This window comes from Sciurus carolinensis, chromosome 16 (genome assembly GCF_902686445.1).
Source record: "Sciurus carolinensis chromosome 16, mSciCar1.2, whole genome shotgun sequence".
NCBI lineage: Eukaryota > Metazoa > Chordata > Mammalia > Rodentia > Sciuridae > Sciurus > Sciurus carolinensis.
The window spans coordinates 49278310-49295400 of record NC_062228.1 but is presented as its reverse complement, the minus strand read 5'-3'; the positions used below and the strand labels follow the sequence as shown (position 1 = coordinate 49295400).

The following is a 17091-nucleotide window of genomic DNA, read 5'->3' as shown; positions in this document are numbered from 1 at the left end:
CCCGCCCCTCCTGGGCTCCGGTGGCTTCTGAGAGTCGCCTGTGCACCAAGGACCCGCCTTAACTTATTGTCCCCGCACTCTGCGAGTGTTTATTTATGACTCCCACCCCAGGCCCCGTGAGGTGTTTATTTTTCTACTTTTGTAAACATTGTGCAAATAAACAAGCAGGCAAAGGCTCTCCTGGCCGGCGTGTGGTGGTGTCTGTGGTCGTGTGGGGCCACCCCTCCCCAAGGTGTCCCTCCCTAAGGTCTGTGGGCCTTAAGCACATCGGCAAGGCTCCTGGGAGCCTCATGCAGCCCACCCGACACGTGCGAGACTGTGCGTCAGACGGTGTGTGGTTGTGTGTGCCCTGTGCTCCTGGTCCCTCAGGAGGTGTGAGGCTGGTGGCACAGCCCCCTCCTCACCACGCATTCTGCTCCCCTTCGCCCTCCACTCCTTCTGCAGGGCCAGGTGGCTCCAGCAGGGGGTGACCCAGACCCTTGCCCCGGGTGGTCTGAGGTCCTTGTCACCATGATCTTCCCGGGTTGTGGCTGCTCTCCTCCTACTTACCTTTTCACTAAATGTGGTCAGCTTGTGCCCAGAGTGTCCCCAGCAGAGGACCTGGCACTGGACACATCCCTCTTCGCTTTGGTGCTGCGGGTTCCGTGGACACTAGCCACATTCCGGATAGAAATCTACTTCTCTGGGAAGTTGGCTTCTCCATCAGCAGAGTCTCATTTGGGGGAGTTTCCAAGGTGGTCAGTGACCTCGCGAATAGCAAGCCACTCGGTATTTACCCTTGGATTCCCAGGCTCATTTTTCTCCATTCTGGGGACTGAGCACCAAGACCGAGGCTTGGTCTAAGAGCTGAGGCCTCGTCAGTGTCTTGCTGAGTCCTTCACTATCATAATGGAATACCTGAGGCCAGGCGACATTTATCAGCAAAATACATTTACTTACTGCTCTCAAAATGCAGGAGTTCCATTCTGGTGGTGGCTTTCTTGTTGTCCAAGCCCTGAGTCAGCACAAGGTGGGATCTTGCTTGTACCTGTGAGTCTGTCTGGTCTCTCTTCCTCTTCCAAAGAGGAAGATACAGTCACCTCCTGTCCTTATCTCCTCAGAGTCCCTTCCCGGTGGCCCCACCTCCAGACACCAGAGTTGGATTGTTTCCAACCTCTGAACCCCTGGTAGCCTTGGGGTGCTCTACCTAAATCCAGACTACGAGGTGGTCCGTTCTTGCAGAGGCTCAGTGCGAAGCTGTCAGCCAAGCTGTGTCTCTAAGACGTCTCTTCAGTGCCCGAGGGGCACAGGCTTATGCGCAGGGGCTCGTGATGGAGCCGAGGCCCCGGCCCATGTGCTGGGCTCTGGTTCTTCTGCTAGGGCATGACGCTCAACCCCTGCTCATGTTCTGCACGCTTCCTGCTTGTCAGCTTTCTCTGACGCCTCGATGGCCGTGCCTGGCCAAGGCCCGAGGTCAGGACAGGCAAAGCCATGGCCAGGTCATGCCAGGCCAGATGCGCCCCTGCCCCTTCTATGGCAGAAGGGCTCCTGAGGGTGGTCTTCTTAGCAGCAGAGCCTCTGCCCGGCAGGCAGAGGAGCACCTGGTGACTGGGAGCTCAGGCCCTGGGTCCACACCAGCCTGCATCCAGTCCCCACAGCTGCCTGGGTCTCGTGCCTGCTGTACTGAGCAGTGGCTGATGACAAGCGGAGGTGTCAGCAACTGGCCCGGCCATTACTTCTCCCTGGAAGATGAGTGCTGTGTGGGGTGGATTCTCTGGGAACCAGGACATGACGAGGAAGGACGATCACACTGTGTGCTCCCTCCCTGTTGTGAACTGAGTGGATCTCCCAAAGACGAAGGTGCTGGATGCTTGATCCATGCTGTGGCAAGGGCGGGAGGTGGTGGAGCCTTTAAGAGATGTGGCCTGGTGGCAGGTGGTTAGCATATTGGGTCCACTGCCCTCTGAAAGGATTAATTTTGGTTTTGCAGAGCGAGTTTACTTTTGAGAGATTTGGTGGTGATAACGTGAGGTACCTCTACCTGTGCACCCCCTCCTGAGTACTGCTGGTTCCCTCTCCATGTCTTCCCCATGTTGTGATATATGGCAGGGTCCTCACCAGAGGCCAAAAGGAAGGGGCAGCTCCATCTTGGACTTTTGGTCTCTAAAACTGTAAGTGAAATGAACCTCTTTTGTTTATAAAGCACTTACCTAAGGCATTTTGTTACAGCAACACAGAGCTACAACACTCTCCTAAGCCAATCTATATGCCCTCACCCATGATCACCTCATCTTTCACGGCACTTGCTGACTGAGTGCCAAGGCATTTACCACAGCTCTGAAGTTCAAATCTAGTCATCTCTGGCTACTTCTCTTTTCTCACGTGGACTATTTCCTTTGCTACCTGGAGCTCTGCCCCTCGGGAATCTTTCCTCCCACCATTGTGTTTCAGGACTCCCCTGGAATCCAACTATAAAGATGAGCCCACTTTCTTCTTAACTGATGTAAGGAGCTAACCCATCCGAGAACGTGCTTTGTTGCTTTTGCCCTTCATCAGTTGGTCCCGAAGGATCCTTGTCTTGGGACCACAGGTGTGAGCAGAACAGGTACTGATTTCACATTGGTGCATGTCATGGAAGCAGGACCCCCTGTTCTGGAAGCTTTCCTGTCCCCTGGCCCTGCCTGTGCCACATCCTGCACACTTTACTTCTATTTTACAACCACTGCTGTCTAGTGTACCTGATCTCCTGATTTGGTGGCCTGACACTTGTGGTGGGTCACTTCCTGTATTATGGCCCGCACTCTCTCTCCTTTGTGACCCAGTCACAGGCTGGACCCTGTGTTGGGAACACTCTGTGCTTTTCTGTAGATGCCTTGACCTTGCTGCAGAACCCGGACATTGGGGAGGTATCCTCACCCACTGAGGTTTATGTGAACTCCACGGGGTCATTTTTGGCCACACACACCCCTAGTTGAAGGGTCTGTTGGGCCATCAGCCTGGCCTGTGCCGGGGCTTCCTGTCCTGGACCTACTCAGCATTGACAGCTCTCCACGTTTAATGACTGGGGAATCACGCTTGAGCAACGTGCCACCTTCATGAGGCAACTAACCACCCTGTGGCTTCTCCCGTGACAGGAGGTATGAGTCACAATGACTATCTGGAGGGGGTCGGCATAGGCCAGACCTCTGGATTCCTAAACAGCTCACTCACGGCACCAGCACCTGAACTTCTAGGGTTACTTACTCTTAGGAGCATCATTCTTCCAAATGTCCTTGTCACTTCCTCCCTTTTTCTCTAAGGAGCCTTCCACGTGGACATGGAAGAGTGGCCCCCCGAGGTGACCTGGGGAAGGGCAGTATCATCCTCCATTCAGCACATATTACCGCAGGGTCCAGTGGCTTACAGACCCCGGGTCAGCGTCACCTGGGCACTGGACATCCTGTGTCAACGTGCAGTCTCCACCTCCCTTCGGGAAAGGACGGGGTGACAGCATTCACCAGCTCACTGGCCAAATAGCACACAGCCGTCTGACCCAAAGATTCCTGGTCCAGCACAGCAGCTGCACTTGGGTCACTAACGGGTGGACATTGCAGAATCCCCTGTCATCTACCAAGACCCATGTGGGTTTCAAAGGGGCCAGAGGAGTGAATTAAACGGGGCTGTGACATGGCCCAGGAGTCCTGCAGCCTTCAAACTTGGAAGACGGCACTGACTTCTGCCATTATTTCTGGAACACTGAGACTGTTTTCACTGTCATGGCCAGGATGGGAGGGGACCAGGACAGAGGTTTCTACCTGATCTTCTCTCATTATGACAGTTCTCTGGGTCCCACCTGGTCAGGACTCTGGGAAATACCTTCCCCAGGTGTCCCCAGAAGGGTCAGTGTGACACGCTGGGTCCCCAGCATCCATGCTAACCCGGACCTCGTGTCCCATGATCCTCTGCGGGTCTGTGGCCGGCTACTCCTTGGTGGTGCTGGCAGTTCATGTCTGCCAACGGGCTGTCGGTGCACGAGGACTCGATGTCCTGGCCCAGCCACGTCCGTAGTGTCAACACACCACCACGGCCAGTGCAAGCTGCCCATGAGCTGGGAACTCGGAAGAGATGCAGAGGAGCCATCACGTCTGCCACGTAGATGAGTTAGTGTCCTAGGCTCTGTCATGGTTCAGACGTGGTCCCGGGTGAGACGATGCAGGGGGCTTGGAGGAGAAATGACCGGGTGGTATCCTTGACCTGATCAGTGAGTTGATCCTGACCCGCTCCTGAGTGGTACCAGGAGGCAGGTGGGCTGTGGCTGGAGGAGGTGGGGCCTGGGGGCGGGGCTGTGGGAACATGTTGCATCTGCAGAGTGGTCTCTGCTCCCTGGTCACCATGTGAGCTGCTTCCCTCCGCCACCCTCTTCCGCCATGTCCATCTGCCTCACCTGGAGCCCTGAGGCATAAAGCGTCTGTCATGACTTGAGACCTCAAGCCCTGAGCCCCCGAGTAAACGAGTCCTCCTCTATAATTGTTCTGGTTGGGTCCTTTTAGTGGCAGCAGCAAAGAAGCTGACTGCAGTGGGCCTTGGTGACGTGCAGCACAGACCAGGGGCTCAGAACAGAACCCCCGTCTCACAGCTCTGGAGGCTGAAGTGACACCTGGAGGGACGGGCAGGGCTGCTTCTGGCACCTGTAGGGAGAAGCCTCCCTGGCCGTGTCCAGCTCTTGGAGTCTGCTGGCAATCCTGGGCCGTCCTCAGAGGCACATGCAATGTCGCCTCCGATGTCCCTCGGCCTCCCCTCCCTGGGGTCTCCCCTCCTCTCTCCTCCTCTTTCTCCTATAAAAGCCCCAGTCCTAATGGAGGAGGGCCCATTAGTCACTCCAGTGACTCCATCTTACCACGTGCCACGTGCAGTGACCCTAATCCCAAAGGAGGTCACATTCTGAGGTACTGGGCTTAGGACTTCCCCAGCTCTTATGGGGACAAGATCCAACCCAGGAAACTTCTGACCCTTCAGAGCAGAGGTAAGAGTGACACACAGAATAAGTCGAAAGGGGCTTTACCTTTTAAAACACAAGTGTTCTCCCACGTGTAGTTCAGATTTAAACACAAAGAAGCTCCTTCCGTCTGAGGGTGGGAGGACAGAGGTGGTCACCTGCAGCCAGCTGCCCAGAGGCCGAGGCAGGAGGACAGCAAGTGGCAGGTTCTCCAGCTGCGTAGGGGGACCTGGTCAGAGCTTAGAGGGCTCCCGGCGAGCTCAGGGGCAAGAGCCCAGCTTTAACCCCAGTAAAATCATCACCATCGTCACCGTCACCATCGTCACTATCAACGTGGTAATAATAGTAAGACAACAAGAAGAGAAGTGAACCGTCGGCTCAGGAACCAGCTCCCGGCAGCTGCAGCGCCCTGGTCCCGGGTCCCTTTGGAGAAGGGCTGAGGAATCGCCACTGGACACACTGCTGGGACACTGCAGGGCCCTCCTCCTAGGGGCCCGTCCTCCTCAGACCAGCACAGGAACAGACTCAGGTCAGGGATCTGGACGAGGGAGCAGGACTTCCTGTCGGGGCGTCTGACCCGCCTGGGCTCCCGCGTCCTGGTTTCTCCGCTTGTGCAGATTCGGAGGTGCCCTTCTCGCCGCCCCCGGGTCCTCCCTCCGGGAGATTTCTGTTCTGCCCACAGTGTCGGGGGTCAGGCTGCCAACCCCATCCTGCTCTCCGTCACAACAACCGCGTCCGCCTGCTTATGACATCCGTGTCGCTGCCTGGCCGGTGTCATCTCAAGGTCCTCGCGTGCCCGTGGCTGGCAGGGAGCCAGTTTATAGAGCGTCCGTCCCAGCCCTCGAGGGAGCCGCCTTGGGGTCTCTTAAAGATCTGGGTTCCCTTGTTCCTCTGGACATCAGGGTGTCGCTCCTGCAGCCCCCTGTGGAGGGCACGGCAGGAGGCTGTCCACCCCAGGAACATTTCCAGTCTCACCTGTCCCTGGGCCTCTTCCTGCCACCAGCCAGCGGGGCTTTCCAGTTCCCAAGCCCCTTCACCCCCCCTCCGTCGCCCCCTGCTGGACCCTCATGGTTTTATCATGGGAGAACATTCCATGCTGGTAACCTCTCCCTTACCCCAGCCCAGGCTGGACTCTGCCCCCCATCGCTGACCTAAAGCAAAGATATGCTGAAGTCCTCGTCCCCAGCACCCAGAGTGTGACCTTATGTGGAGACGTCTCTATAGTGGCAACGAAGCAAGCAAAGTCATCAGGATGAGCCCAATGCAATGTGACTGGTGACCTCCCAAAGGGGACATGGGCACCCGGACATGTGCAGGGAGAAGCCACGTGGAGATGAGCCGAGCACAGTTTGTGCCAGACACTGGACCCCAGCCGGTCCCGTGCGGGACGGGAGAGGCCACGGAGATCCTCGTACAAGTCTCAGAGGGAGCTGGCCCTGAGGACTTTGACCCCAGGACTGTGAGACAAACACCTGTGGTTTCAGGGCACCAGGTTGGGGACCTTTCCTCCTCCAGCCCTGGGGGACTAAGGCACCAGCTGCACCTCTGCACCTCTCATAGAGGACCCAGTGCAGTCCCATGCAGGGTGATGTCCCTGGGCCCTAAGGGTGAGCATTCCTGGCTTCTGATCCCTTGGGGTCTGCTGTCTTGCTTCCCTAGGCAGAGGCTGCAGAGCTCCAGTGAGGTTTGTGGCACTTTAGTCCTGATTACAAAGGTCCTTGGGGGTGAACATGGTCAAGGGGGAGCGACAACGGCCCTCCCAGCCCTCACGTTCTCCTTCCCAGAGCCCATACTCATTACTTTATTTGGGGAACGGCCTTGGGAGCTGGTCAAGTTAAGGGTATGGAAGAGGGAAGATTTCCTGGATTGCCAGGCTGGGCCCTAGATGTAGTCACAGGCAGTCTCTAGGAAGGAGAGGTGACACAGGGGACAGTGTGATGGGAAGACGGAAAGGAGAGCCCTGGGGAAGGAGCGAGAGACCACCACCAAGGAGCACGGGAAGACCCCCAGGGCAGAGAGCCAAGAGAGAGGTGTGCCCCGGAGACCCCGGAGTGGGGCCCTGCTATCCAGGCACTTGGACATGAGGCCTGGCACCGCGAGAGGCAGCGCCGGTGACGCTGTGTGCGCCACTCTCGCGGAGCCAGAGGTGAACAGGACGGTCTGCTTAGCACTGCGGCATCTGAGGTCCTGGCCGGACGGTCCAGTGGGGGACACCCGCAGCTTCTGACAAGGGGCAAGCAGCTGCTCCTGCAGGCCCGGGGGCTCTGGGGGTGAGGCTCCCTCTGCACTGACCACGCGTCCCCGTGCAGGGGGGTCCCTCAGGGGCAGAGGGCGCTGGCAGGCTGGGGGCGGGTCTTCCCGAAGCCGCACAGCTTGGCAGATGGTCTCCTGTGGCCACTTTCTCTATGACCCACACAGCCCTGGGATGGCGCCTCCTCTCCTGAGCCTCCTCAGCGTCTCTCATCAGCGTCTCAGCCAGAGCCTTGAGGTCCAGGGTCCTTGCTCGGTTCACACGAGTTTCTCTGGCACCAGGGGTTCTGTGCCTTCCAGCCCCTCTTTTGGCCTGGTGGCCTCCCACCCCTGCCACCAGGGGAGAGCTCTCACCATTGTGCCCCTGAGCACAGCAGGGACCTGCATGCCCCACCTGTCCCATGGACACGTCCCCACGGCCAGCCCAGCAGCCAGTGGTCCCCTTCCAGAGGTTAACAGCCAAGTGCACTTTCCAGGGCCACCTCGGTTCCAGGGAGCACTGAGGAAGAGTCACAGGAGGTTTCGGGGACACCTTGCAGGGACGTGAGGAAGCCACCGGGGTGGGTCCAGGGTGCCCCCCACGTGCAGTGAGCTCTGCAGCTGGGATGGGCCCTCAGATTTGTTCCAGCTGCAGCCTGTCTCAGTGGCTCTGGGACCTTGGTGGCAACTGAGCACTGGCCATGGGCTGTCCCCTGGGAAGGGACTAAATTTGAAGCAAGGCATTTGCCTGTGGCTCCCTGTGCCTCCATTCCCAAGAAAGAGAGCACCCAGGAGCCAGGAGAGGAGGGCACCCGACCTGGGGTGTGGTGGGGTCCTGCAGAGGGGACCTGGGGGAGCAGCCTGTGTCCCTGTGCTCAAGGCTCAGCATCTGCCCCTGGCCTGCCCTGCTCACTGGCCCTCCAGGCCTGGGGCGAGGCCCTGTCCACAATTCCCATGATGGCTTCGTTTTGTAAAAAAGAGCAAAGTAGAGTATTTTTCTTTCCTGTGTCTTACAAGGATCTCCTGAATTATGCAGGAAACCGGAAGCCCACTCACGCCAGGTCTGCCCGCCAGCCAGGCCCCAGGGATCAGAGACGCCCCGCTAGGTAGAGACTGCGCACAGCTGAGCTGCGGAGCAGACACCAGAGGGGGGGGGGAGAGGCAGGAGTGTGGTCCCTGCACGTCCTGCGCCCAGGACACAGCTCTGTCAGCAGAGACCTCTCAGTCACCCGGGGCCCGGCTCCTCCCGGGTCTTGCTGCACCGTCTCCAAGGGCAGGGTCCCTAACCATCCTCACTCCTGGACCTCACGGCAGCCTTGCAAAGCCTCTGGATCCTTCTCAGCTCGGAGGAAGGTGCAGAGGACAGAGCGATCCTGCTCCTATTGAAACGCAGTTATCAAAATATTTTTCGTGCTGTGATGTGGTAATTCGTGTGCTTCCTCATTGAGGGCTGAGTCTGGAGTCAGCGTGGCAGCTTTAATAAGCAGTGTAACTTAGAGGTCGAGATGAGTCAAAGGGAGATCTCGAGATGCTCAGGAGCTAGCGCGAAACGAAAATGTGCGTGAGCCTCGGGCGACAGGCACAGGGTCTGCTGACAGTGCTGTGGCTCGATGCCGCATGGTGACAGGAGTGCGGTGGCCCTGGGCCCTGTGGGTGTGTAGCCTCACCTGGCAGAAGGGACTTAGAGATGAGAGGAAGGGGGGAGATGGGGACAGGGACAGGGTGTCCTGGGCTGTCCAGTGCTGTCACCCAGGGCCTCACTGGAGGGAGGCAGGAGGGCCATTGCCACCCCTGGGGGTGTGACAAGGGAAGCAGGAGGGTATAGTCATTTGAGGAGCTATGGGGAGCCCAGAATGCAGGCGTCTCAGAGGCTGAAAAGACAAACCTCTCTCCCGGGGCTCCCGAAGGACCGGGCCCCGCGACACCTTGATTTCAGAGCTCACCTTCAGAATCCTTTTACCTTCCTGTCCTGGGTTAGTTGGTTGGTTTTATTGTAGCTGTTGTTCCTTTTGGTGAAATAATTTTTACTTACATATATTCATTTATTTTGTTTCCAGGGATCAAATCCAGGGCCTGTCTCATGCTTAGCAAGTGCCCTACCGCTGAGTTACTCCCCGGGCCCTGGGTAATGTTTAAAAATTATCTTGTGGAGAATGCACACAATGTTTTCCATCTTAACCGTTGAAAGGCGTGCAGGTCCGTCGTTTTAAGCAGACTCACCCTGTTGAGCTACAGCCGCTCAGCCCCGTCCTTCCTGCCACACCGAGTCTCCAGCCCTCCCTCTTCCACTCCTGCAGCCCCCGGCAACAACCATTCTGCTTTGTGTCTTTGCATCTGACCTCTCTATGGACTTCCATTAAGTGTCCTCACACTGTATTTGTCCTGTAGGGACTGGCTTCTTTCACTCCCTCAGACTGAGTACCACATTTGGTGCATCCACTCGTTGATGCAAAACCTGAGTGGTTCCATACCACTGGATGTGGCGTTTTGTTACAGCAGCCATAAGGAACTAATACAAACAGGAAATGTCAATTTCTAGCTCAAAATGAATGAAAATATAAATCTTTTTTTTCTGCTCTTCTAAGTCACATCCCACCCCAGATTGTTATGGCGGATTAGATGCCTGGCTCCGTGGTCTGTCCTCATCTGCACAGGAAAGTCTGGTTCTCAGGCGCATCCAGATTCTGACAAAGCAGGGCCACCTCTGCATGTTTTAAGGCCTAAGTCCTGGAGAGGGGCGTCATGCGGCCACAGTGGCCCAGAGGATGCAGGGAAAAGGCATTTTCTGTTTGGTGGCTGTGGTCGCTGGCTTTCTGCTGCTTTGGCAAAGTGAACCAACTTAGGGAGCAAAGCTTTGTTCCGGCTCGCATCCCAGGGACTTCAGTCCAAGGTCACTTGGCTGCATTGTTTCTGGGCCTGTGGATGATGGGGAGCACGGTGGTCAGAAAGGACGGAGCGAGTGCGTGCGCTGGGGACAAGACACATCCTTCCAGGACACATTCCCAGTGACCTGCTTCATCCACCTAAGCCCCCCATTTCCTCTACCTCCCCAAAGACCACTCGGTGATGAACCCACCAGTGGATTCGCCCATTGATGATATCAGAGCGCTCATGATCCAATCCCTTCCCCAGACCACCCTCTGGACCCTGCTGCCCTGGGGACCAAGCCATTCTCACAGGGGCCATTGGGGACCTTCTGGATCCCACACCAGAACAGTGGTCAATATTAGTCTCCACATTGAGAACTGAGCAGGGAAGGTAGAGGGTTTGGGTGGACAAAGAAAGTCAGCCCCCATGTCCCCTCAGGGCACTCTTTAGATGAGTTGAGTGACAGAGAACCCCAGTCAAGTGTCCTCAAGAAACCCCAAAGCCTCTGATGGCAGGAGGTGCAGGGTGAGACCAGGTGTGAGACAAAACTCAGCCTCCCTCAGGGCTTCCCTGCTGCAGAGGCTTGACCAAGTCTTAACTGGGTCCTCAGTGTCGAGGCAGCAGGAAGCACAGTACCCACCTCCAAGGTGCCGAGAAGATTCGCCATCTTTTTTGTGGGGGTGTACTGGGGATTGAACCCAGGGCCTCTTGCCCGCTGAGCCCCCGTCCCAGGACCTTTTTTGTATTTGTTCAGAGACGGGTCTCACTGAGTTGCTCAGGGTCTTGCTAAGGTGTTGAGGCTGGTTTTGAACTTGAGATCCTCCTGCCTCAGCCTCCAGAGCCACGGGGACGGCAGGCGTGGTAGCCCATGGATTCTCCGTCTTACGTGTGTAAATGTCAGAACAGGCAGGGCCAAGTGAGCGTGCCCCTGACGTGCTCCCTTGGCACTGGTGGTTCCCTCATGTCTCACCACCCCTCCCTCCCTCCATCAGGTCTTCTGTCAAATGTCCCCTCTGCGACTGTCTTTCAGCACCCGATTCCTCTGCACACCCCACTCCATCTCCTACTTATTTTTTCTCAAAAGGACCCCTTGCGACTGGCATGGTTGTTGTTACTGTTTTGCTAATGTCTGACATTCCTACTGGAACAGCTCAGGAGCCCAAAGGAGCTTTCGTGTCTTTGGTTCTTGCTGGATCCTCAGTGTCTGGAAGTTTGTACCCATAGTAACCACCCCATAAATACCTCCTGGGTCAATGATGGACTAAATAAAGGAAAGGGTTGGTCACAATCAACTGGGGTCCTTCAAAGGCTGTACCTCCTCTGTGACACCTTCATTACTGTCCCCCTCATTGGTATCAAATGTGGGGGGCTGTCCTTTAATTTGTGTGTGTATTTCAAAGCCTTTAACTATTTATTATTCTAATGCATGCTCATGATTGACAAGAATAATTTTTAAAGCTAGAATATTGACACTGCATCTTTGTATCAAATTATCACACTGTACAGGGAGTGGTACAGGGATTGAACCCAGGGCTGCTTTACCATTGAGTTACATCTCCAGCTCCCCCTCCACCACCTTCTTAAATTTTATTTTGAGACAGGACTTCACTAGCCTCAAACTTCCGATCCTCCTGTCTCGGCTTCGCCAGTCGCTGGGATGACAGGCATGCACCACACCGCGCCTGGATAAAATAACACTACAATAACTTTGAACAAAGAAAAAAAGAGGGTTGAACCCTTAAGGACTTTAAGAGAAAATGGATGTCCATGCTGAACCACAAGAAACTTTTCTCTCACTTCAGAGGCTAAGGAACACATTGATGTAAGGAGAATTTTTAGGGAAAGAAGAAAAAAAATATATAAATGGAATTGAACAGGTAGAAATGTTTTCTTCACTTCATCCTTGGCAAATCACACCAGGGAACGTATGTTCATGAGTGACCATCTGGTTACAAACTTTGTGGTCAATATATTTAGTAAAAGTCTCAAGTCCCTTGCCTGGTATACATTCAGATCTAGTCAATTTCCCATCTTAACACTTTCTTTCTGAACAACGTGTATCAAGTGCACAAATCAATGCAGTTCACTGTGCTGTTTCAAAACATGAATGTGGCAGGGGCTGGTCAAATCCTTTACTTCTCTCTCTATATATATTTTTTAATATTTAGTTGTAGATGGACACAATGCCTGTCTTTTATTTACGTATTTGATGTGCTGAGAATGGAACTCAGTGCCTCACACGTGCTAGGCAAGCGCTCCACCACCGAGCCACAACCCCAGCCCCATCTCTCTTTATTCTTTATAATTCTTATTTTGGTACTGGGGACTGAACCCAGGGGCACTTTACCACTGAGCTACATCCCCAGCCCTTCTCTTGTTTATTTTGAGACAATTGCTGAGTTGATGAGGCTGGTCTAGAATTTGTGACCCTCCTTTGTCAACATGCACGTCACATCCTACGCTCTTAATTTTCTTTAATTCCGTCTTTGGTCTTTTTAACTCTCGGTTCTCCCATCCCATAGTACTCCTCTCCCTGGGTGGTCTCCCCTCCCCTAAGTGGCCTCCCTTTGGAGCCTCCAACAACCCCTTGCCCTGGAAAGTCCCTGCTCCGCCCCGCCCCCGCGTGTGGGCGTGTCCGGGAGACAAGCCCCTCCCACACCTGCTACCGCACCCGGGCCCCATCCCCGTACCTGCGGCGGGTCCCTGTGGACCCACCCGAAGCTGCCAGGAATCGTCCCGCTCAGGAAGTCACCTTCCGGTGGGCGAACATGAGCCTGGGTCAGTTTCCCTTTCCCAGGGCTCACCTGGCCCCGCCCCGCTCCGGGCTTCCCCAGCCCGGGCGCCCGGGCCGCCTGGCTGCCCCGCAACCTCGGTCGGCGGGCGGTGTTTTCCTGCAGCAGCAGGGCGTGCCCTTCAGCCCGGCTCACGCTGCGCTTTGGAGCTCAGGCAGGGGTGATATCCTGGGTGGAGCGGGAAATGCTGACATTTTGGAGCTGAGAGCTAGAAGAGGAGACTGAGGTCAGAGACCCCAAGGAGAGCAAGTGTGAAACCCTGGGCCCTGAGCCACGGAGAGTGCTGCAGCCTCCTCCTAGGGAAGGGGCACGGGAGCCAGGACTGGAGCTGGGGGAGGGGAAGGTGAGGCCTTGAGAGGGTGAAGGATGCTTTCCTGAGGCTCCCTGTGCCCCTCTTGTGTAGGCTAACCTTCACCCCTGCAGCGTGGGCTAACCTGGGCCCATGCTCGCTAGGAAGAGTCGCTCCTGCTGAAGGACTACACGTGCAGCCACCCGCTCCCCAGGCCCTGGGACCTGAGGCAGCTGCAGGTGGGTTGGGAGAGTCAGGCCAGCCTGGCCTCCCCGGCCCCTGCCCCTCCTCCTGGTGCCTCTGCCCTCCCTGCCGCTGCCCCCTGGCCCAGCCCTGCCCACTCGCTGGCTCTGCCCTCTTCCTGCCCCTTCTCCTCTCCCCACCCTCCCTCCCCTCCAGCTCTGTCAGGGGACCTCACCGTCTCTGTCCCTGCTCAGGTGTGGGAGCGCCCCGTGGCCTTGCAGGCCGAGCTGGCCCTGACACTGCAGGTCCTGGCCACCGTGGCCAACTCCACCCTGGGGGACGTCCTGGACCAGCCCCTGCGCACACTGGGCCACATCCACTGCCAGCTGCAGGCCTGTGTGAGTCCTGGGGTCCTGGGCTGCTGTGTCCTGGCTGTGACGCCCGCACTTCCTTGGGCCAGGCCCCGCCTCACACGCCCCTCCCTCCCCACAGGCCCTGGCTCAGCCCACAGCAGGTCCCAGGCCCCATGGCCGCCACCGCCACCGCCACCGCCTGTCCCACTGGCTGCAGAGGCTCCAGCAGGCCCCACAGAAGGTGAGTGGGTGGGAGGAGGACTGAGGCCTGGGGACCTGGGAGCCCTGAGCCTGGCAGCCACTGAGCCGTCCCCTCCCACAGGAGACCCCCGGCTGCCTCCAGATCTCTGTCATGTTCAACCTCTTCCGCCTCCTGACCCTGGACCTGAGGTGTGTCGCCAGCGGACACCTGTGCGTCTGACCCGCCCCTCCTGCTCGCCCTGGCCCCTTAGATACGATGAACCCACTCCCTCTGCTCCGGTGGCCTCAGGATGTGTGTGGTGACGTCCCCAGAGGTGTTTACTCTTGTGATTTTTATACGCTTTGTGAAAAATAAACAATAAGAAAAACAATTGCCTGTGACATTGACCTCATTTGTCTAAGTGACTTTACCGCTGTGCATGTGACTGTGACTGACAGGGACACAGAAGGACCAAGCGAGAAAGGGGGACCTGAAGGACAAACAGGGGTCACGAGGGAGGCTTCTGGCGGCTTCGTCCTGGGCCATCTCCCTGTGACTGATTCAAAACGCAGCAAACAGTGACAAGGAGCAAGATGTCCAGAGGCAGGCTGTGCCTGGGTCAGAGCAGCAGGAGGATGGCATCCTCACGGGCCTCGGATTTGCACCTGAGTGTGTTTCTAAGGACACACCTTGTGACTGTGGTTCATTAGCCATCACCTCCTTTGGTTCCAAACCTGGGCTGGTCTCTTATTCCATTTTCTGCTACTATAACAGAATACCTGAGACTGGGTGCTTTATACAGTTTGGAGATTTATTTCTTCCAGTTCTAGAGGTTGGGAAGTTCAAGAGCAAGGGACAGGTATCTAGGGAGTGCCTTCATGCTGCGTCATGGCGCGGCTGAGGGTGTCACCTGTCACCTGTCACGTGAAAGAGCAAACAACTCTAGTGAACTCACTGGAACTCACACCTGTAGTATATATGCTCCCACGACAGTAGCCTTAATCCATTCATGAAGGTGGTGACCTGGTGACCTAGTCACCTCTTGATGCTGTTGCAATGACAATGAAATTTCAACTTGAGTTCTGGTGAGGACATGTTTAAACCACTGCTGTCAGGGTGGGATCTCTTGGGAGGAAAGTCACAGAGAGTTGTCAACCCAGAGACGTTTTTTGATGGGTTAGGAAGGTTAGAATTCATTTTGATTGCAAGCAAGAGAAACCTACTCCAGCTAGCTTAAGGGAAAGAGGAACGACGCGTAAGGATAAAGAGAATCGAATAGAAACCTGTTGGCATTATCTCAAAAGGCAAATACATGCAGATGCTATGAGCCAGAAATTCTACCCCTAAGATACATCAGAGAAACTCTAGGACCTGTGTCCTGGAGTCAGCTACAGGAATGTACTTTGAAGCATTAGACGAAAAATTAGAAACCACCCAACCACTAAGCAGTAAGAAAATGAATGAACAGTTACGCTTTTTTTTTTTTCTTCTGGTACTGGGGACTGAACCCAGGGGTGCTCAACCACTGAGCCTCATCCCCAGTCCGTTTTATTTTTTGTTTTGAAACAGGGTCTTGCTACGTTGCTGAGGCTGGCTTTGAACTTGTGATCCTGTTGCCTCAGCCTCCAGAGCCCCTGGGATTATAGGGGTGCACCACTGTGCCCGGCTCCATTTTTGTTTTGAGACAGAGTCTTGCCAAGTGGCTGGCCTTGAACTTGTGGTTCTCCTGCCTCGGCCCCCCAGGTCTCTCAGGTTGCAGGCGTGCACCCCCGCGTCTGGCTGCACTTGTGAATGTGGATTAATCTTGGAACTCTGGCATCATTGGAGGAGCACCACTGGATCCCTTTAAAGAACATGCAGGGGGCTGGGGCTGGGGCTCGGTGGCAGAGCACTTGCCAAGCACCTGTGAGGCACTGGGTTTGATCCTCAGCACGGCATATAAATAAGAAAATGAAAGAGCACATGCCATTCAGCTTCAGGAGGTACGGTTTGCTCCTGGCCATAGTGTCTGCAGGATCTGCCTCCATTCCTAAGCCAAGACCAGAGAAGCCACAGACGATTTCTGGGTCTCTCCCTGCCGGTCACACTAAGCCCCTGTCCTTTCCAGATGTTTCACATCTGCATCCTGGTCACAGTTTTTCCCTGCCAGATTCCACCCCCTGTGTCGCTCTCCCAGGTATCACTACCAATACACCTTTGGCCCTCCTAAATCCCTGGCAGCCTCCGATCCTCCCAGGCACGGGAGCATGACATTGAGTTCGACACGGAGTTGCAGAAGACCGCAGAGCATACGATGGCCTTTCCGTAAGATTCAACAACCATCAAACTTCCCACTCAGGTATGGTTAAACCAAACCGAAAAGCACAGGAATAATAAATCAAGCACTATGCCAGGGGGTCACCTGGGGCACCAGGTGGATGGAATCCAGAAGGGCACAAAGGTAGCTCCGATGGCATTATGATGTTCTAAGTTTAAATTGAACGAGGGGGTTTATAAACATTCATTTACCATTAATGTGCATGACTCATATGTGCACTTTGAATATTCTTTTGTAAATCTCAAATATTTTATATTAAAACATGAAGTGCTGCCAGGTGCAGGGGCACACTCCTGAAATCCCAGTGGCTCAGGAGGCTGAGGCAGGAGGATCGCAAGTTCAAAGCCAGCCTCAGCAACTTAGCAAGGCCCTGAGCAACTCAGCGAGACCCTGTCTCTAAGAAAAATACAAAAAAGGGCTGGGGGTGTGGCTCAGTGGTTGAGCACCCCTGGGTTCAATCCCTGGTCCCAAAGGTAAAAGGTCCTGGGGGTGCAACTCAGTGGTAGAGTGTTTGAGTAGTGTGCACAAGACCCTGGGTTCAAGACCCACTACTGGGGCCTGGGCTCCCTGGTGAACCGCTGCTCCCTCCGCCTTGCTCTGCACCGGCACCTCGCTGTCCTTATTACCGTCGTGAACACTAAGACCTGAAGTCACGTAGGCTCGTTCCTCTCACTTTATTCTTCTTCAGAATGGTAGCTGTGCTAGTTCCTTTAGCTCTCCAGTAAATTTTAGAAAAATCTACAAGAACCCTGCCTGTGTTTGGATAGGAATCACGTTAAACCTGCCTATCAATATGGGCAGAATCGGCATCTATTCTCTATCGAGTCTTCCTAGCCACGAACACAGTCTCTCTCTCTCCCTCTCTCTCTCTCTCTTTTTAAGTCTCCTTTGATGTCTTTCATCAGAATTTTGTCATCTTTAGAAT

At 55.4% G+C, this 17091-nt stretch overlaps 1 protein-coding gene across 1 annotated transcript; it reads left to right on the top strand.

Moving 5' to 3' along the window:
* Positions 1 to 6248: 6248 nt before the first annotated feature.
* LOC124966111 (interferon lambda-3-like) lies at positions 6249 to 14125 on the top strand. The gene is made up of 5 exons (XM_047527186.1): positions 6249 to 6413; positions 13297 to 13371; positions 13570 to 13713; positions 13808 to 13909; positions 13991 to 14125. The coding sequence occupies exons 1-5, from the start codon at positions 6249 to 6251 to the stop codon at positions 14087 to 14089; spliced, it is 585 nt and encodes a 194-aa protein (XP_047383142.1). The 3' UTR covers positions 14090 to 14125.
* The last annotated feature ends 2966 nt before the right edge of the window (positions 14126 to 17091 follow it).